This window comes from Thamnophis elegans, chromosome Z, assembly GCF_009769535.1.
Source record: "Thamnophis elegans isolate rThaEle1 chromosome Z, rThaEle1.pri, whole genome shotgun sequence".
In the NCBI taxonomy this organism is placed as follows: Eukaryota; Metazoa; Chordata; class Lepidosauria; order Squamata; family Colubridae; genus Thamnophis; species Thamnophis elegans.
This window is the reverse complement of record NC_045558.1, coordinates 39,670,944-39,692,887: the sequence shown is the minus strand read 5'-3', so window position 1 is coordinate 39,692,887 and position 21,944 is coordinate 39,670,944. Positions and strand designations below refer to the sequence as shown.

Sequence of the window (21,944 nt, the reverse complement as noted above, 5' to 3'; positions counted from 1 at the left end):
ATATTTAAATAAGAATGGATATATAGGATATCATTTAAATTATTAAAATTTTATTCAAAAATGTCCAATAATTAGTTCAAGGTTTATCAAGCAATCTTTCATGACTAAAGGGAAAAAGACCCTCACAATGGACTAAAGTGATGGTGGTGTGTTGAAAAACTCAAAAGCATTTAGTCATCTATTCACACATCAGTACTGTTCTTCAGGATGTTGATAGCAATTTTTGCTAGAGTGGAAAGGACAAGGCTTTTAAGCTGCCTTTCAAAAGCCTTATCCCTTTTCATCAGAGGCTCTGGGAATTTTTGTTTTTAATAAACAAGTTCCATGCTCTGAAAAAGTATGAAAAATATATTTTAGCAAATGCCAATGTTGCAAATACCTTTCCCATGAAAACTTTAGCAGACTTCCAAGTTCGATCTTTTGGTATTTTTCCTTTATTTGCCAAAAGAACCATGACTGCAGCTGTGACATTGGTCACTGCATCTGGTGGATTAGGGAAAGCTTTCAGTTCAGAAAGGTTGTCCTGAAAACAAAAAAAAAACCAGACGTAAGTATTTCAAAAGTCAATGCAACTTTTAATTAACATGGTGGGCTAACGTTTTCCAATTGTAAGGTAAGTTTAAGTAAACAAAATGAAGCCAACCAATTTCATTGTATTTAAGTACAATGACAATAAAGATTATACTTATACTTAAAAAAAGGATACCCATTCACCATACCTGGACAAAAAACTTAAATTATGGTGTGATTGAAAGAATCAACTTCAAGTCCCTATCTAACCACTAAGTTTACTCCATGCTCTTTGAACCAATAATTCTCTCAGCTTAATCTTTTTTACAGATTTGTGGTGTCAGGATAGAATAAGGGGATAGTCTATATTTACTATCTTGATCTCCTATAAGAAAGATGTCATGATGATGATAATGTGAATAATAATGTTTTTATATGGTAAGACTCAAAATTAAAAGAGATGTTCTGTTAAAATAAATCAGTAACTTATCACACAGCAAAAATTATCATGCAATGGTTTTATATTTACCTTATTAAGAGTTTTTAAAGCTGCAGTAGCAGCTACCAGAGCAGGTTCAGCTTTCATCAAATCATCTTCACATTCCTTCTGCCTCCGAGATACTTCTGCTTGAATTGCAACCACCTATAGCAACATAGATGCTTTGTTTTAACTGAATATTCTATAAAACTTCATAACTTGACACTTGTTCAAGTATCATCTAAAACCCCATAAATTGTATTTGGAATATTGAAAGAAAACTTTTTCATTGTGTGTGTGTGTGTGTGTGTGTGTGTTGTGTGCTGGTTTTGTTGTATTCGGGTCTTTTCCCATGTAAGATTGAGATTGTCTTGGCAACGTTTCGGCGAGGTCCCACTCGCCATCTTCAGGCTGGTATTTTCGGCTTCGTATTTGTGTGAGTAAAGCGTGGTTGGAGCTGCCGTCTTTCTATAAATCTTGGTGGAGGGGTGTGGAGTGCTGGCTTTGTTTCAGTAAGTGGATTGGTTGGCTGTGTAGCTGTATCATGATTGGTAGATTGGTGCCGGTTGGTGCTGGCTGTGGGTCTGTTGTTGTTTTGTGTTGTAACGGCATGGGTGGTGGGTGGGGCTCGTTTGTTGACTAGGGCTGGTTTCCAGATGTCTGGTAGGCGGGAGGTATCGACACGTTTATTCATGTTGTGGTGGTGTTTCTCTATTTCGATAGCTTCCATAATTATTCTCTTGTTGAAGTGTTCAGTTTTGGAGATTAATTTGGTTCCTTCAAAATTAATTTCGTGTCCTTAGCTTTAAGGTGCTGGAAAGGGAGGAAGTTTTTTTCTTTTTTTCTTACTGTGTTCTTGTTTTCTGTGATGCCTGCATTTATTCTCCTATTAGTTTGTCCTATGTATATCGCAGGGCAGATTTTGCATGGAGATTTTGCATGGATTTTGCCAAAACTGAACTATAACTATATGTGTGTGTGTGTATGTATGTATATATGTGTGTGTGTGTGTGTGTGTGTATACAACACACACACATATTCTTGCACAGAACACAAGAACGCAGTATGTATGTATGTATGTATACATACATACATACATACATACATACATATATATATATATATATATATATATATATACACACACACACACACACACACACACATACATGCAAACACACAAATATATATATACACCCTCAATGCCTATGCAAGTGTGAAGTTGTGGGAAGTTATGAATTTGTATTTCCATTCACCTGGAAGGAATCAAGCTGGAATGGCTATTTTAAATGAAAATACAATACAGGTAGTCCTCAACTTACAACAGTTCATTTAGTGACCATTCAAAATCACAATGGCACTGAAAAAAGTAATTCATGACCATTTTTCATGCTTAAGACCATTGCAATATCTCCATGGTCATGTGATCCAAATTCAGACACTTGGCAAATGGCTCATATTTATGATGGTTGCAGGGTTCCAAGGACGTATGATCACTCTTTGCGACCTTCTGACAAGGAAAGTCAATGGGGAAGCCAGATTCATTTAACAACCATGTTACTACCTTAACAGCTGCCAGGATTCATTTAACAACTGTGGCAAGAAAGGTCATAAAGTCAAGGACTACTTGTTCCTCGAAGCTGCTAGTCTTCAAAAATATTTTTTAAAACATCATGGATGAAGGAATAGTTCTACTTGAAGGCTATTGTTTTACCAGTTGCTCCTGTATACAGATTCCACTCTTGTCTCTTCTTACCTGTACAATTCTTGGTGTATCTCCTTTGGGTGCCTTACTGTGGTTAGCTAAAACAATAGTTATAGCACAAAGCAACTGAAGAGTAATTACATCATATGGTTTGCCCTTGATACTGAAGAAAAAAAGAATTACTCAGTGGTTTAATTTTCAGATGTTTCTACCACCAGTTGAAAGGTGAGGGTGGAGTTGGGGTTGGGGTGCACATTGGGAATTATTACCACTGAGAGTTGAAAATACACCAGTTTTCATTTTCTCAGCATATTAGCAAGAAGTTATAGAATTAACCAGGGAAGAAAGAACTGACTTCTGTTAGTTAAGGGCTACGCTAGTACCTAATACTAGTACCTATGGACTGGCTAAAGATGTATGAAGATATTTTATAAAATAAAAAGAAAGCATGCCAAGTGCTACTAAATTATATAACACAAAGATACTGTATGTATGTATGTATGTATGTATGTATGTATGTATGTATGTATGTATGTTAATATTTTCTATACCAGTTTAAAACATGTAGATTAATCTGTGTAAATTAGACAGCACATTTCTAAAGCAATTTCAAATTAAAGTTATATAGAAAGATATAATCAATTCAAAGTCAATTTAGAAATATATTTTAGAAAACTAAAAGATGAAATAAAATATATGAGCTACTTCTAAGACTCATGAACAACAGTCTCATTCTTGCAAACTGTCCCAGCATGATAATTAGCTCATGCTAATCATATCATGAATTGAGTTTAATTACTTAATTAAGTGTTTGGAAATATGCTAGTAGCATCCCCTAACATTCCTAAAATCATCAGAACAATCTGTGGTGGAGGACCCCATATTGTATAGTAACAGGGTTTTCCATAGTTGTATAGTTTCAGTCCTATTGATTTCGAATTTAGCTCATAGGGAATATTATTCAGTTTTAAATAACATGATAACTACCTCACATTCTCATTGAGAACAAAAAACTAATCTGTCCCTGTCATCTTGTCTGGCAGCCTCAAATTTATAATTGAATTACTGAATTATAACTGAATTGAATCACTGGCAAAGAGTAAAGAAGAATGGAGAAGAATTAATATGATAGAATACAAAAAGGAAGAAGTATGACAGGAATGATATCTCAGATATGAGACTTGGTATTCATACCTAAAAAAATTCAAAACAACCAACTATATATTTCCCTATTATATGTACAATAGGGAGCAGGGGTGGGTTCCTCTACCAGTCAGTACTGGTTCACTTTGCATGGACTTCGCGAGCACTGCTCCACATGCGCCTGCCGCATGTTGCTTGTGCATGCACAGTTGAGTGTAAATTATTCTATGCATGTGCAGAAACATGCTGGCAACGGAAGAAGACACCGGGGAACTGGTATGGGGGCATGGCCAGAGTGGGTTGCTGCCGGTTCTGTGACTCAGGCTGAATCACCACTACCGGTTTGGCCAAACTGGGCCAAACCGGGAGCACCCACCTCTGGCAGGGAGCCTCTTTCAGTCTGATATATCATAAAGGTGTTAAATACTCAGAAAATCTCATGTTGGATCTGAACTGAAAAACAATTCACTTGCTGAAAGTTTTGTATTATAAACCCTTCATCTCTATAAATTTGGCTAAAAAAAACTCTATGAAATTCATGGGCAACTTGCTTCGATTTAAGCAGTTACCAAATGTCTGACATTGTCAGTTCCCATTTCAGAGGTGGTATTCAGCAGTTTCTTACCAGTTCTGGAGAACCGTTAGAAGAAATTTTAAGTAATTCAGAAAACCACCTCTGACTAACCTCCCTCATCTATTCTCTGCCTCCTGAGTCCCAGCTGATCAGAAGGGAATGGAGATTTTGCAGTAACCTTCCCCTGGAGTGGGAGGGAATGGGATTTTACAATATCCTTTCTCTGGAGTGGGGTGGGAATAGAGATTTTACAGTATCCTTCCCCTTCCACACCCACCAAACCACACCCACCAAACCATGCCCACAGAACTGGTAGTAAAAATTATTGAATCCCGCCACTGTCCATTTGCATGCTACTTAACGCTATCCACAAATCAACAAGCCACAGTTCTTTTCAGAAAATATTGGCAATTGATCATCAAGGACCAGAAAACATTGCTGGTGTGTGAACAAAACCATATATACATGGGGGAATTTCTATGGGTATATTAATGAGTATATTAATTTTTTATATGCCTGTGATTCAGACTACTGTGATCCTTGCTTTCCTAGACATTCTAACCCATCTCTCCTAATTTATTAGTGATTGAAATATTATATTAGATCAAGACAGGAATTAATAAGCTTCATGCCCTTTCATTCACAATGATCCATAAATTTGTGGAATCCTGTGTGAAAATAGCTATTTGCTAGCAAACAATAGTACACCTACAAAAATAGGTTAGTTTGTAAGTGTGCTTTTAAGTTGTATCCAGTTTAGGGTTAAAATAAAATTGATTAATAAAGCTAAAAATAACTTATTTTTTAAAGAAAAATGAATTGAATATGCTGAAGGATGAAGAATCTGAACAATAAATATGGAACTACGGCAAATGTATCATGAAATGCAAAATTCAAAAGTGAAGGTGCAAATCAACGGAATGAACTTCAAGAACAATTGAACTGTTCAATTGAACTAAAAATAAAAAAAATCTGAAGTGCTCAGAGATGACTCCCTGACCTTTCATGTATTGCATACTAGTCTGATTCTCAAGATCCCCATCCATTATATGCTTGAATGAGCTTCATACTTATTGTTCTTTCATATCATTAAAAGAACTAAAAGGTTGGAAAAATGCATAATGTAAAGAAAGGTCAAGTGGTAATCATGGTATGAAATGCTGAAACATGAGTAAGTATAATAATTCTTTAGATTTTATGCTCCCTGGAGAGGTAGGTGTTCAAAATTGTTCACCTACAAAGGTTTATTCTGTGCTAAATATAGCTCAACATGACTAAATTGTGGAATTATACTGACCTTTTGCTCCTCTGCATCAGCAATGGCCTTTTCCTTGCTCACTTTCTCAGTCTGAAGCCCTATCTTCGTAATCAAAGTTTCAGCATCTTGATTTCTCAGTTGCAGCTCTGCTTCTTGAGAAGCAAGTTTGTATTTTAAGTCTTCTACCTAAGGCAGAACAGCAAAGGCATTTGTTTGAAGAAAATATTCAGCAGAAGAAGCTTTTTTAAATGGGGTTACTAAACATCAGGCTTCAGATACACACCCAAATACATTGGACCATTCAGATAAGAGCATCAGGAAGCAATGCAAGCATGCCTATGAATTCACTATTCAAGGCTCAGACAGTATGAATAAGACCTAGAAATGATAATTCTTGAAGCAGGAGGCTAAGAAGAACTATTGATTGCTTCCCAAAGGGATCAGAGCAAGAATCTCTTCCTTAAAAGTGGCTATCATAGGACACCTATCCTCCGCGAGCTGCACTGGCTGCCTATTGGTCTTCGGATATGCTTCAAGGCGCTAGTCGTCACTTATAAAGCCCTTCATGGTATTGGACCTGGGTACTTAAGAGACCACCTGCTGCCAATTACCTCCAATAGACCGATCAGATCCCACAGATTAGGCCTCCTCCGAATTCCATCTGCCGGCCAATGCCGACTGGCGACTACCCGGAGGAGAGCCTTCTCTGTGGCTGCTCCGACCCTCTGGAACGAGCTCCCCGTGGAGATTCGAACCCTCAGCACCCTCCAGGCCTTCCGCAAAGCCCTTAAAACCTGGCTGTTCCGACAGGCCTGGGGCTAAAGAGCTTTTGCCCCCCGCTCGAATGGTATGGTTGTTGTGTGCTTTTAAATTGTGTATTGTTCTGTTCGTCTTTTTTATCCCTTATCTGTACCTCCTTCCCTGACTTGGATTGTGAGCCGCCCTGAGTCCCCTTCGGGGGAAAAGGGCGGCATATAAATGCAATAAATTCAATTCAATTCAATTCACCTGTCCTTTTACTGTTCATGTTATCTATGCAAGTCATCCTCAACTTATCTATGCAAGTCATCCTCAACTTACAACCACAACTGAGCCCAAAATTTATATTGCTAAATGAGAAATTTGTTAGGTGAGTTTTGTCCCATTTTTCTTACAACATTTGGTAAGTGAATTACTGCAGTTGTTAAGTTGTTAACATGGTTGTTTAGTGGATCTGACTTCCTCATTGGTTTTGCTTGTCAGAAGGTTGCAAATGTGATCACATGACTCTGGGACACTGCAACTGTCATAAATATGAACCAGTTGTCAAGCATCAGAATGTAAATCATGTGCCCACAGGGATGCCGCAAATGTCCTAATGATCATGTCATTTTTTTCAGTGCCATTGTAACCACAAATGTCACTAACCAAATTGTTGTAAGTCAAGGATACCTGTATGGATATCTAAGCAGCATAAATATGAATGTCTATTGTTTTAGAAAGTGAAGGCAAACATTTTTTTTATATTTTGTTATGTTTCATAGATTCTGTTTGCACAATTACTAGTCTGAAATTATGAATCCAGTGAAGAACTAATAGTGCACCTGAGTGCATATGCCCTCAGTGTCCCCTACATAAGTATGCACTTTTAACATTTTATCAGTATCTTTTGGAAAACAGGTACAATGACATTGATATTCTACATTCAGAGATTGTGAAAGTCTGTGAATATTGGAGAAAGTTAAATCTGCATTTTTTATTAACGTGTATATTTTGAATTTCTTTTCATTTCAGTAGTTACTAATATATATTTTCTCTATTATATGTGGATGTTTAGTGGTAAAATCTAGATTACATTAATTGTGCACATTAACACATTTGTGTATAGGCTAGAGATTGGGATTTTCACATTAAATTAAATTAAATTATGAGCAAAATAAATTCTTATTCATGTTCATTGAAAACTAGTTGCTATTCAATGTATTATAAGAAAGGCTCTATGACTGTCGAGATTCTCAATCATCCAGTTAATAGTTGTCTCAAATGTGTTTTTTTTTCTTAGGCAAAAGGCAACTTGGCTATTTTTTCATTGAGGAAGAATAAAATGTTTTGTTCCCCCCACCCACACCATCCAGCCTCAACTGTCTGTACCTATCACCCACTCCATCACAACTGATGAAGCTTTTTGGATGAGAAGTGAAACATGTTCTTGTTCTTCCTCAAGGAAAGAACAGTCCAGTTACCTTTTGAAAGAAAGAAAAACCCACCTTTCAGACAAGAAATGCTCTTGTTTTTCACATAGCACTAGATCAAATATAAGAAATCTGAGGTTCTTCAAACACTGGTAATGATTATATGTTAGCACGTTGGTGTTGACTCTTAGTGACCACAAACATTTTCTCCAGAATGATCTAAGATTTTTTATCTGGGCACCTAACTGTTGCCACAATGGTATCCATCCACTTTCATGTTGGTCATTTTCTTCTTCTTGCACTATACAACTTTCTCTAGAGAGCTATGCATGCATGATGAACATAATATGTTCAAAGTGAGATCATTTGTGTCTAGTTATTTGTGCCCTTAATGAGCACTCTGGGTTGATTTGTTCAAAGATCTATTAATTTGTTTTCTTGGCAATCTATGATATCTTCAGGAAGTTTCTTCACTACCCTGTTTCCCTGAAAATAAGATCTCCCTGAATAATAAGCACAATCAGGCTTTTAAGCACATGTGCTAAAATAAGTCCTCCCCAAAAATATTGCAATACAGCAGCAGCCATGAGGTGACCACACTCGCCACCTCCTGAACTTAAAAAATAGTAAGATCTCCCCAAAAATAAGGCCAAGTATTTATTTCGGGGGTAAAAAAAAATAAGACCCAGACTTATTTTCGGGGAAACACAGTACTAAAGTTCAAAAGTATCAATACAGCTTCTTCAAAGTCCAACTTTTTCTTATATAAAGTCATAGCAAAAGTGCATATAGTCTCATTACATCTGAATATCTTTTCCAGGACCTTCATTGCTACTTTATTAAGTATCATATATGGTAGTCTGCAGCATATTTCTTGACTGCTAGTTTCTTTATTGTTGGTAATCAATGCTACCGGAAGCAGATACACTCAACTTCAATATCTTCATTGACAGTTCTAAAAGTGGTTGGTGTTCTGCAAATATTACTGGACCAAAACTAATCAGCTTTAACAGTATATAGTTAATAGTCATGAAAAAATGCAAAATTTATAATTAAAAATTATTTAGACTATCAGTTTCCCATCCTTGCATTGATTACATAGATTCCAAATAAACACAGATGCAAATGTTGTAGATGTATCTTGGTTAAGTTTCTAGGAAGGATTCAAGATGCTGGTTATTACCTATAAAACCTTAATAGCATAATATCTGGTTTTATAAATAGCTATTTCAGAAATGGCATACTTTGGTTCATTGCTTGCTAAGTCCCTTGTTTGGACATGAAAAAACAGGTCTTCTATTTCCCAGTTCCTATTTTCCAGCCTTCTGGAATGATGCCCCTCTCCCTCCAATGTGCACCCCTTTGATCATATTTAAAACACATCTTAAAATCTGAGTCTTTCTCCAGATTAGAATGGTAGATAGATCTTCTGGGTTATTTGTTTGTTAGTATGGGCATTGTGTTTCTGGATATTCATTTTTTGCAATCTCTTTATCTATTGTTAATTATGTTATGTTACATGTTGACCTGAACCGGGATGGAGTCAGATGGCTACATTAAACAAACAAATATTTTAATTTTTCAAAGAGATTCTTAACATAGAATCTAAAGATAATTCTGCTTTTAGATATTTCTAAATAATTATAAAACTATAACTCCAAATAAACAGCAGAAAAATATATTATTTATTATCCCAAGACTTACCTGAGAAGCAGTTGTTTTCAGCTTCTGAATTCCATTAATAAGGTGTTCCTTATGTTGAAATATTTTCTGAATTTTCTTTTCTAGAAGATTCTTGAAGAGCATTATTTGTTCTAGAAAGCTCTTAGGGGTTGTGTAATTGTATCTCTTCTCATTTAATTGAAATTTTGCACTTATCTCATTCACACTAGCATGGGCATATGCCATAAAAGAGCAAATGGAGTCATATAACTGTGGCTGAAAAAAATATAAAATACATTTTAAATTAGAAAAGACTAAGTACAAAACTAGACACAATAGATATCCCTCTATGTTCATATCCAGGGTCAATATATTGCACGAGATATTATCATTGAGGTTTTGGTTCATAGGCACCATTTTGAAAATCAGACAAGGTTATCAATTTGATACCCCATATATACATTAGACTATTATACCACTATGTATCTATATAGTCATTAGCCCATTCTAGGCTAATGGAACTCCTTATTCGAATTGTGGAACTCGAACACCACCTTATGTTATCTTTATCTTTCGATCATCTATCTATCTATCTATCTATCTATCTATCTATCTATCTATCTATCTATTTATCTATCTATTTATCTATCTATCCTGCTCCAGCCCTATGGAACGATCTCCCCATTGAGATCCGGACCCTTACTACCCTTCCGGCCTTCCGCAAAGCGACCAAGACCTGGCTGTTCCGGCAGGCCTGGGGCTGTTGATTTATCCAGCCCCATCCTAAGTTATGAATGTTGTGGAATTTTTAATGTTGTTTTTTACTTTTTGTATATCCCCCCTTCCTTTTTTACCTGTAAGCTGCCCTGAGTGTCTCGAGAGTGGGCGGCATACAAACCAATTAAACAAACAAACAAACAAACAAACCTATCATCTATCTATCTATCTATCTATCTATCTATCTATCTATCTATCTATCTATCTATCTATCTATCTACCTACCTACCTACCTACCTACCTACCTACCTACCTACCTACCTACCTACATCTCTAAGTCATCTTCCCCCAAATATAAACTTCAAAATTAGTTGGGGAAAGCAATGAGGGCCTTATTGACATTGACAAATAATATGTTTAATCAAAGGTCAACAGATGACATTGGCATTAACCTGAAATGATTATTTAGTCAGAAGACGTCACAGAAACTTTTTTTAAAAAGAATTTCTCATCAGTTCAGCTGTAAAAGCCATGCTACATCTGGAATTCCCAAACAATGCATAATTGATGGGAGTTGTAACCCCATTAATTGGAGTGAGGTCAGAGCTAGGGCCAAAATACATGGATTAAACATATGCAGCTGTTTTAAAATGCAAATTGCAACACTCAATGGGGAGATGTTAATGGGATCTGAGCATGCATGGAGAGAGGAAATTTCATTATTTTCTAGATGTTCTTCAAGCATTAATAGGAAAGAAAATGGTTGTTTCCACTCTATTTGCTTTCTCTGATTTCATTTAGCATCATCCCCCTCCCAATTACTGATGTAATTTGAATAAAATAAATAAATAAATGTTTTCAAATGTAGTTTACATCTGAGAAAGCATGAAAGCCTATGAAGATGAAATAGAACATGCTAGGATCCAGTAGAAGCCAGCAGAAAAAAACCCCCGAGGCTGTTGCTTCCATCACCAGAACAGAGATCCTTTGACTAGTCAATTCGTAAGGGACTGATGAACTTATTGGTCAGGTTATTATTCTGCCTCATTCATTGCTGATTAATTCAAACTACGTAGCTTTATTTTATACATTAAAATAACCCATGTAGATGAACACATATTGTATAAAAATAAATAAAAAACAATACTGTCGATTCTTTAATCTAAAACTACATTTACATAATATGCATCTATATGAAAGAAAGATAATACAATTCACTTAGAGGTTGTACATTTGTTTAAGAAATATTTGAAAATCATATGACCTATTTGTTTCAAAAATGTTCATTTATTATATAGTAATGCATTAAAATGCTGTGGTATACACGTAAGCAATTTCCATTTTGTCCTCTATGACTTCTACCGTAGTTAACTTTCTAATTTGTGGAATCACATCTCCCTCATTTTAATGATTATTTATTGCACTCAGTTCAAGATGTATGCAGTTCAATTAATCAAGGGAAACTTAAAAATCAATTAATATGAATTAAATGAGCTACAGCAACTCTTAGGAAAGTCACACATAATTTACCAAAGCATTGTCAATAATGCTTAGAGATCTTTTGGAAAATTATTCATGAGTGATTGTTGATATAGCTAAACGTTTCAAGCCAACATAATTAATATTACAAAGAAGCTCATTTAGACAACTTGTAATTTATCTTTGGAACAAAACTTATTTTTGAACATGGCTTCTTTAATAAGAACTGCCTTTAAACTAGAATAATGGCACTGAGACTGAAATAAGGATTACATGACTTGGATGCAAAGTGACTAAACTCTCACTTTTGAATAGAAATGTTTCATGCACATTAGAAAAAAAATGACAGCAAGCAAAGTCTGTAGACCTTAAGTAGTTAAATTACTCCTATTTTGCACGCGCACGTGCGTGTACACACACACGTGCATTAACAAGGAGAACTTTGTTCCAAAATTACTGGCTTCTGCCCAGCCATGATCCTTATGAGAGACATTTACGTAGCAGTTTTGAAAAGCCTTTGGTAACACTTTTATTTGTAAATCAGCCAGGAAAGAAGTAGGTTCCGGTAGAGCTGGAAGTGGCCTGAGACAACTTGTTCCAATGGGGCAAAATAACTATTGTTATCAAGCTTAACAAAATGGCACAGCATGGGGTGCATGCTGAGCTGCTGAGCCCAAGAGCAGCTGGTTGTAATTCACACTGTTTTTCACAAAACTCTAATCGTTCTGAGCAGACCGCTTTGATGATTGGTCTTCCTTGCATTTTCAATTTGTCACTTTCTCTTATGATAAGGTCAGCAGTGACAACACTTCCTGACATTAACAGCTGTGTCTTCTAAAAGGGTCATTGTGGAACTACTAATTGCAGTAATTTCATTAGCATAAATTATTTATTCCACTATTCAGTTATCTCCAAGGTTTTGGTGGTGTTTTGTTCAATATTGCACCTTATTTTTTTTCCAGGATCAGCTCTATCAAACCAAAAGGCAAATTATATTATGGGTAATTTGACCTTCTTTAGAAGTAAAATCCTGATTTCTCCCTTTTATTTAATTTACAAATATTAAATATCAATGGATAAGCTTATAATCAATAATACCTGTATTTTTATTATTCTTTTTTTAAAATCATCAATATACTGGGAAATATACATATTTTAAATGAAACATGTTTTTCAAGCATCTCATGTAGCATGAACAGATCCAGCAATGGCAATCAATATTTAGGAATAATTTTCTATCCATGTTATATTGAGGTATTTAATCTAAACAGAGTATAAAATAATAAGTAAGAAATTGGTCAAGGTCATGGACACATGACCAAATAATCTTGGGCAGACCCACCATATATCTTCAGTGTTTCACTTTGCCATATTCTACAGCAGTTAGAATCATTTGAGGGACAATTGATCTCTTGTATTAAGCTGAACACAAGCAAAACCATCCTTTAAACTTAATGTAATATAGTTAGGAACATAAGAGTGGAAACAGTTCTGCATGGCTCTAACTCTCTTGCATGAAATTTGAATAAAATATCTTGAGTTATGGATGATGCTTCATATATGTCCTTATGCATGTAAATGGTGCAGAGTATGCATATTTTTTAAAGAAAAAAATGGTCCAGCATTAACAGCTATGCATGGCATAGAATTCTGCATCATCAGCACCATTTCTGAACAAATAGCTAATAGGGTCATCAAATCATCTAGCTAATTTGGAAAAAAGAAAGAGAGAAAGAGAGGAAAAGAAAGAAAAGAAAAGAAAGAAAGAAAGAAAGAAAGGAAGGAAGGAAGGGAAGGAAGGAAGGAAGGAAGGAAGGAAGGAAGGAAGGAAGGAAGGAAGGAAGGCTCATTGAATCTAATAAAATGCATGAAAAATTGCTACTCTGGCAAAAATTTCTAAACTGAGGCCAAAAGCTTCCTTTTGGCTTTTTCATTGAAATAAGTTCCATCCATGTATCAGTAGTGCATATGTGGGTTCTGTCAACAATGTCATAAAATGATAAACCCTAACACTCATTTTTTTAAAAATGAAGAAAAACCCCTGGGGACATTTTTCGTCTTTGATTTGAGGATAAGATACAAAGTTGGCAGCAACTTTTTAAATTTTTATGTACAATTTAATCCACTTAAATGTCCCACCATTGCTTGGCTTTTATAGCCTCTCAATACATGCAGTTACTATGGCTTTTAAATCATGGGGTTGGACCAATTAGAAGTTGAATGAAGGTTCTACTAATGAATGTAATTATAGATCTCGAATCTGTTGTCTCAAGTTTACTGGATAATATAGCTTATGCACTCTAATGACCATTATATGTGGTCAACTGTCCTTAACAAATGGAAATAAATGGTTTCCCCTAGATATTTAAAATCAGTGTACAATAGATAAATTGTATAAATTAAGAGAGAAAGCCAGATCACATCAATAAGCCCTCTGCTGACAGAAAACTCTGCACAGAGGAGACATTATTTTTTTCCTTGCAGAAGTTAAATCCCATCTTTTGAAAAAGCTAATAAAAATCCTGACATGCAATGCAAAGTTCCCTAAGTCACACACTCTTGTGGATATTTACTTGAAACAAATTCCATTATTTTTCTAGGTTATCCAATGCAGACTTGCTTCTTCCCTCTCCCACCATTTGATCTACTTGAACCTGTTGCTACTTTCTGCTCAGTTCCTACTTGTAAAATTCAAAGGATGAAATTAATTTGGAATTAAAAACAATAGGGAAAATGCTGTTGGCTGTATATTTCAGCAATTTATGCCTCATCTAGTTCAATGTTGAGTCAAGTATGCCTTTTTTTCTATATCATTGAAGAAAGTAATGAAAAAAATTCTGAAAAACTAATAATCTCCACTTTGGAAATTCAAAAAAATAGCAATAGTAACAATTAAAATGGGATAATAATAACTTAATAACTAACAGAATATAATTTTTAACAAATGGTACCCAATTCAAGAAGCAACAAAATCTTATTACAATTCGTGAAGATGTTGCTTGGACTTTAGCAATTTTACATTGTCTCTTGCAGTACTACTTTTGTACAGCTTAATCTTAATTCTTAAAAATATTAACCATGATAAAAATATCATAATATGCAGCTGTTTGTGTTTGTGGGTGTATAAAGTCACAGCAGATTATCAAAATCTATGTACAAAGTTAATGCACTCATGAAAGTTTTTGTTGAAAATTTCTGTTCCTAAAATAAAACAATTTACATATTTATTGTTCATATAATACTATTAAATTACATTGTAATTTTACATAACGAATGGATTTCTGCATAATGATCTGTATTCTTCCCCCTCCCGAGTTAAAACCACATGGAAAGGAAAAATATTAAATAATGAAAATTCTTAAACTTAACATATTACGATTGGGATAGCAAGATTTTTATCTCTATTTTTTTTCCCCCAAGACATGTTTAGAATAGGTTAGATCACTGCTGATCAAATAAACTTGAATTCATATATACTATGATGTACACACACACACACACATCACAATACATCGCATACAGACACATATATAGACAAACACACTATATATACATGCACTACATATATACACACATACATCCATGTCTCTGTGCATATTCAGCAGGACCCACATTCTAAGAAATAATGTATTATTTGGATTAATAGATATTGATTAAAATTAGTTGTCTGTAAAGTTTCCATTTATAAAATTAATTGATCCCTCCATGTGCACTTATTAACCATTCCCTTCATCATAGAAAAATTGCTTCCACAAAACAAAAGCACATATACACATTCTCTCCTCCAGCAAAAAAGTAATGCTATATAAAAAAAGATCTGAGTATCAAAACATGTATAGCATGATTAATATTGATATATTGTCATGTAGACCAGAAGTCCAAGCTTGGCAACTTTAAGACTTGTGGACTTTAACTCCCAGAAGAGCTGGCTGGAGAATTCTGGGACTTCAAGTCCTCAAGTCTTAAAGTTGCCAAGTTTGGGGATCCCTGATGTAGACACTTCAGATAAAATCTGTAAGATTATACCAAAACTACAGCCCGTAATGTACACAACATTGTAACTACTTTCAATATATGTTTCCCAAGATCATGTGGCAGAGAAGTAGCACAAATCCAGTTGTAAAAGCAATCCCACCTTCGTCAAAGCATCTTTTCCCCCTCAAATGTGAATAAAAACTTCATTTTGTTATATGTTTCTTTTGTAAATTTGTATAATCCATCTTTTAGTTGTCACTATTACAATTTATAATATCTTGTAGCACATACTCATAATTTAACTACGATATGTGCTATCATGTTTCCCCGAAAATAAGACATGGTCTTATTTTCTTTTGACCCCGAAATAAGCGCTTGGCTTTATTTTTGGGGAGATCTTATTATTTTTGAGGTGCAGGAGGCAGCAACCATGGTCACCTCACGGCTGCTGCTATGTTGCAATATTTTCAGAGAGGGCTTATTTTGGGGGAGGACTTATTTTAGCACAAGCACTCAAAAGCCCAATTGGACTTATTATCCAGGGAGGTCTTATTTTCAGGGAAACAGAGTATGTAAATAAGCTTTTTAAAAATGTATTCTCATTTATTATAATCTTCAATTATCATTTTTCTTTGAATTTTCCCGCATTTAGCACTGTATTATAAGGGGAGAATGGATGGAGAAAATGCCCTATACTCATATGGTTCATGGTATGCATAGGTTATACCATTATTGCCTGATTTTCATAACTAAGGTGGCCAGTCTTTCACAAATAATAATAAAATCCTCAAAGAACTGCTTTATATTGCCAAATATTGTAGTTGCCATTATGTGCATTTACATGGTTCTGAAATACCATTTAAAGATGACTTGAACAGAAATATTCTGAATATGGCAGCTTTATGGATATTGTACTGTTTCTGTGAAATTCAGCTTCTTTGCATTAGCTGTATTTTTGGCTAAAATTTTATTGTATTACATTTCCTAGAAAGGTGTATAGAGTGAAAAGGAATGCAATATTATGTGTGCATTTACCATTTAAAGACTAATGTTGACCTTTGTTTATTAATTTAGTTTTAACAGCTTGTGCAATGGTTTATTTTTTATGTATAACTCGAGAAATTTTTAAAATCTAGAGTCAAAAAGTGTTTCTTTAGAAATCCTGCTTATATTTCAGCCAAATTTGTTCTATATGTGTGATAATTTTAAATAATATTTTCTATCATTTTACATAGAACAACCAGTTAATTATCTTGATCCTCACTGCATCCATTTTATGAAACAGATGTTACAATATATAATTCTAATAATATTTCTACAAAATTAACCCCTCCCTACACATACACTTTGAATGGATATAATTTGAATTAAATAGAGCAAAACAGACCCGGAAGTGATAGGACTACAATACTATCCCGGAATCTTTGAAAAGTTATTTGCATAGTATGGTATAGGAAAATAAAGACAAGTCTCTCTATGGCCAGTAGATGTCATTGGTCACTCTTTTTAATCTTACAGATTCTGTTTTGTTGCTAGCATTGGCAGAAGGATAAGACTGAAAGAAAAAGAAGAAAAAGATCTAAGTAGCAAACCAAACTTCTGTTCAAATAGTTCCCAAATATTTCTATAAAGAATGAACGTTTTGAGACCTATTAGCATTTTTCAAAAGAAGGAGTTATATTGATTGTGACTGATATGCAGCAAAGTGAGAAAGTTACAGTGCATTTACTGAGCAACAAACAGCTTTTCCATCTTGGGGTTTGTGTTGGTTTGCTATGGGTTCTCCCCATTGGTTGTGTTTGTCACTTTTTAAAAGATAGTAACACACAATTTAGCACTATCCCATCTAGGCAATTCCCTCCTGTTTCACTTCGGAATAGATCTTGTATGCAATCAGATGCATCATTCCTCTATCAAGTTAAAACATTAACTATATTTCTAATCAGATTTTTATTTGTTTTGTTTATAAGAAAGAAAGAAAGAAAGAAAGAAAGAAAGAAAGAAAGAAAGAAAGAAAGAAAGAAAGAATCACTTTGTTATTTTACAATTGTAAATACAATATAATTGTATTGGCTTTACAATAGAAGAATCTCTTCTATAACAACAATGAATCTTCTATTCTTATATTACATTGACATCAAGCCATCTTTATTTTTTCTTTAGTGTTTAATCAACTTGTTGTTAATTAAAGTATTTTCTTATTCCATTTAGTCCAGGAAGAAATCAAATATTAAATCTAACTAAAAATCTTGCACAGTAGAACATTTTTCCAACTGGATCATAATTACTCTTAGGAAATTATACAGGAAATTATTGTAAAAAAGAAGCTCAATTGTAAGTTTTCATTTTAAACATCAAAGTTAAATTCTGACAATGTTTTAATATTACAAGTTAGCATGAATGCATTTTGATTATTTTCTAATTAATTTTACTATTATGAGACAAAAAGTTAAAAGCACTTCTACTACTATCTCACTTGAAAGGAAAAGGGATTGAAAATGTTCTGATATCAAGTGCCTACTTTTTAAAAATGGTAAGAATGTTCTGCTAGGTGAATTTTGAGCACAATTTTTTACTCTTAAAATTTAGGAGTGGGTAATTGCAATTATGTGATAATGTTTTGTTTCTTTTATATTCATATGTGCAACCAAAATTTTAAGAGAAATGCTTCTACTGAAGCTCACAAGCCTTTTAATTTCAGATGACACTCTAAAAGCTCAAAAGGTTTTTAGGATCCTTGCATATTTACTTCCTTTTCAATTCTTTTTTTTCTTCTTTCATACTTTCAAATCTATGTTGAAGAAATTGGCTGTATTGTAATACAGAAATATTGTAACCATAGTGAACACTGCAGCTTTAGAAGAAGGCAAAAATGTGAAGAAACAATAAGTTTTTTCTTCTCCTAGCTTGTCTTATTATTGATCTCCCAGAGAGCTGTATTGCTTTTGCATATGATTGACGAGCTTGAAATTCTGTACCTTAATCCCAGGCATCTCCTCAATGAACCTCCTGCTGACGGATTCCAGGGCCTCCTGCGGCCACTCATGAAACCAGTCAATAGCTGTGCAGTTAACTATGGCTGGGAACTTCCGAGCTCTAACTCGCAATGTGGAACCGACAGGAGAAAAACACAAAATGATCTGTACAGATGAAGAGAAGCAAAAAAGAAAGGGAGAGAGAGAAAGAGAGAGAGACTGAAGCATAACATGGTAATCAAAGAGAATAATGCAGTCAACTGTGGTGGCAATGAGCCATTGCCATGAGACTCACAAACAAAAATGCAATTTACCTAGTAGCTAATGAATTTAGGCAAATTAGGATTTTAACTTCAGAAAATGATTTTATTCACTTGCACTGGGTTTTGTACAAATCCTGTATTTGATGCATTTGTGGGTTGCTTCCTGGTTCAGAGCAGTATCAGTTAATAAGGCTCATTTGTGTTAATCAGTGATGCTAAAACTTAATTGTAGCATTCAATCATCAGAGCAACCCATCTGATATAAATCACTTCTAGACTTCTGATTCTATGATGGTTCCACGTGATTAAAGTTATTTAATGCAATATGGCCATTCTTGTTTGGCTACATTTAAATGCAGATATTGCCATTCTTCAAAGCATCCTAGCAACATTAGAAAATCTTGCACAGCCAAATAATTGCCTAACTATTTAAAAATAAAAAACTTATATTATATTTAGCTATCCACATATTCCAATCCTAACAATTTTATTTTGAAAGAGAAATATATTTAAAGGAAGCTGTTATCCAATAATGCTTTGAAAAAAATCTCCCTATGCTACTATCCCTTTTTATTTTTCCTGTTCTTTTCTACAAAAACTTACAAAAGTTTTTGAATAAATTAAGTGACACATCTTCTCTAGTCTATGGTTTTTACTTATGACCTGTTGGAATTCTGCATTGATACAATTGCTTCTGGAAATACTAATTCTGCACTGTAGGGCATTTGAGAAGTAACAGCAAGGCAAGTATGTTTCAAAAGTTTTAAAGTTTTAAAAAACTTTTAAAAACAATGTTTTACACTGAAATTATGAACTATTAGAACATTTGAGAACCAAATAAGGACTTATCCTATGATGGAATATAATGAAAACTTTTCAAATTCTTGGTGTCATATTATTATCTTGAGAAATGTTCAAGGTCATCTGCTGGAAATATTGCTGCCAAATTAGATGTTAATACTTATGAGATTTCATTATCACATCTTGAGATCTCCTAAAATTTTGTATGGGATCAATAACATCTCAGAGATTCTCCACTTAAACCATGAAAGACAGTGACCAACAAACATTTTGATCATTTTTTGAAATTAATTTAATGAGACATCAACTTTGGGAGATGAGAAACATCCCAATATGCATGGAAACCATTTTGCCATTACATCAGAGTAATTAGAGAATATCATATTCTGCTTAATTTACATATCAGATTATTGGTAAAGCTTCCAACGGAATTTTCTATATAGGAAATATATGGAGGCAGATGGATGGTGAAAGGGTCCTTTCTTCTCAGACCTTGATTCATAATATTTTCTATGCAAATAAAGAAAAAGAAAACTAAACTCTGTGGGCCTCATTGAATGGAAGACTGAAATTGGCAAGTTGGCTGAAAAATTATGCAGTAAATCACAGGTTAGGTTAGCTTCTAGTTATCTCTGAATCAGAAAGCAGCAATAAATTCCTATGGAATTACTGAGAGAGATGCAAGTAAACTTATGCTCTCCTTATAATATTGGAAGCATTAATTCTTACTTTGAGTTGCCGTCGTACTCTATCTAAAAAGAAGTTCCAACAGTTTTCTCTAGTGTCAGTAAGACCAAGTTCATGTATTTCATTCTTCATTCCTGCAATAATGCTATCTGTATCTTCATCAGTGAACAGATCTGGAATTTCTCCTTGATTAAAACAGATAAGTATTGCAGGGAACCAATATAAAAAAGAATATACATGTACTTATTTTTCATATGTATCTAATAAGAATGTCTTATTTTAGCTATAATGTTCCTTACAGTTATGAGGGCTACTAGTTTAGTTTTAAAAAGTTATAATTATATATACAAAATATTTATAGATTCAAAATAAACTATTAAATATAAATATTTACCGTATCTTTTGGAGTATAAGACGCACCTTTTTTCCTCAAAAAAGAGGCTGAAAATCTGGGTGCGTCTTATACACCGAATACAGTATTTTTTGCCTCCCAAAGCCCTGCCCCCTTCACCAAAATGGCCACGCATAACCTTATGGAGATTTTCAGAGAACTCATGGGGGCTGGGGAGGGCAGAAATGAGTGAAAATTGGCCTTTTTTGCCTCCCCAGACCCTAGCAGCACTCTATAAGCTTCCATAAGGCTATGCATGAGATTTTTTTGACAAAAAACAGGCCAGTTTTTGTGAAAAATGGACCGTTTTTGCTCATCCCCCCGATCACTCTACAAGCCTCCCCCCAAGCCTTTTTTTTAAAAATAAAATAAAAACCGGGCCTATTTACATGAAAAATGGGTTGTTTTGGGGAGGTTTGCAGAGTGCAAAAACCTTTTTTTTCCTTTTGGAAAGCTCTTTAACTGATTGATGAGAATTACATTGATCAAGTGCTGTGCCAGCAGAAACACCTACCTATCTATTGTATTTCTATCTCGGTTTCTCTCTCTTTATCCCTCTACCTACCTACCTACACACACACGCTCTCTCTCTCCCTACCTACCTACTCTCTCTCTCTCTCCTCCTTTATCTATCTACCTACCTACCTACCTACCTAACCTACCTACCTAACAACTCTCTCTCTCTCTCTCTCTCCCCCTACCTACTGTATCTCTCTCTCTCTTTCTCTCCCTCTACCTACCTATACACACACTCTCTCTACCTACCTACCTACTGTATTTCTCTCTCTCCCTTTATCTACCTACCTAACAACTCTCTCTCCCTACCTATCTATTACATTTCTCTCTTTTTCTATTTCTCTCTCTCTCTCTCTCTCTCCCTCTACCTACCTACCTACCTACCTACCTACACACACACACACACACATGCATATTCTATTTCTCTCTTTCTATCCCTTTATCTACCTACCTAACTACTCTCTCTCTCCCTACCTACCTACCTATTGTATTTCTCTCTCTCCCTCTTTCTTCTTCTATCTACCTACCTATGTTTTTTTTTAAATTTGCCCCTTGGTGCATCTTATATTCCGAAAAATACAGTACTTATTGCAAATAATCATTCACTCAACCTAAACATAATTGACATTTCTTTCTTTT

At 34.6% G+C, this 21,944-nt stretch overlaps 1 protein-coding gene across 1 annotated transcript in view; it reads right to left on the bottom strand.

Moving 5' to 3' along the window:
* Positions 1 to 21,944, bottom strand: part of DNAH11 (dynein axonemal heavy chain 11) — a 176,462-nt gene that overhangs the window by 59,780 nt on the left and 94,738 nt on the right. The window contains exons 54-59 of the mRNA XM_032235831.1: positions 20,441 to 20,583; positions 18,651 to 18,812; positions 9,544 to 9,777; positions 5,708 to 5,854; positions 1,040 to 1,153; positions 380 to 523 (exon numbers count right to left, since the gene is read on the bottom strand). Coding sequence (XP_032091722.1) covers positions 380 to 523; positions 1,040 to 1,153; positions 5,708 to 5,854; positions 9,544 to 9,777; positions 18,651 to 18,812; positions 20,441 to 20,583 — 944 coding nt within the window. The remainder of the gene's footprint in view (positions 1 to 379; positions 524 to 1,039; positions 1,154 to 5,707; positions 5,855 to 9,543; positions 9,778 to 18,650; positions 18,813 to 20,440; positions 20,584 to 21,944) is intronic.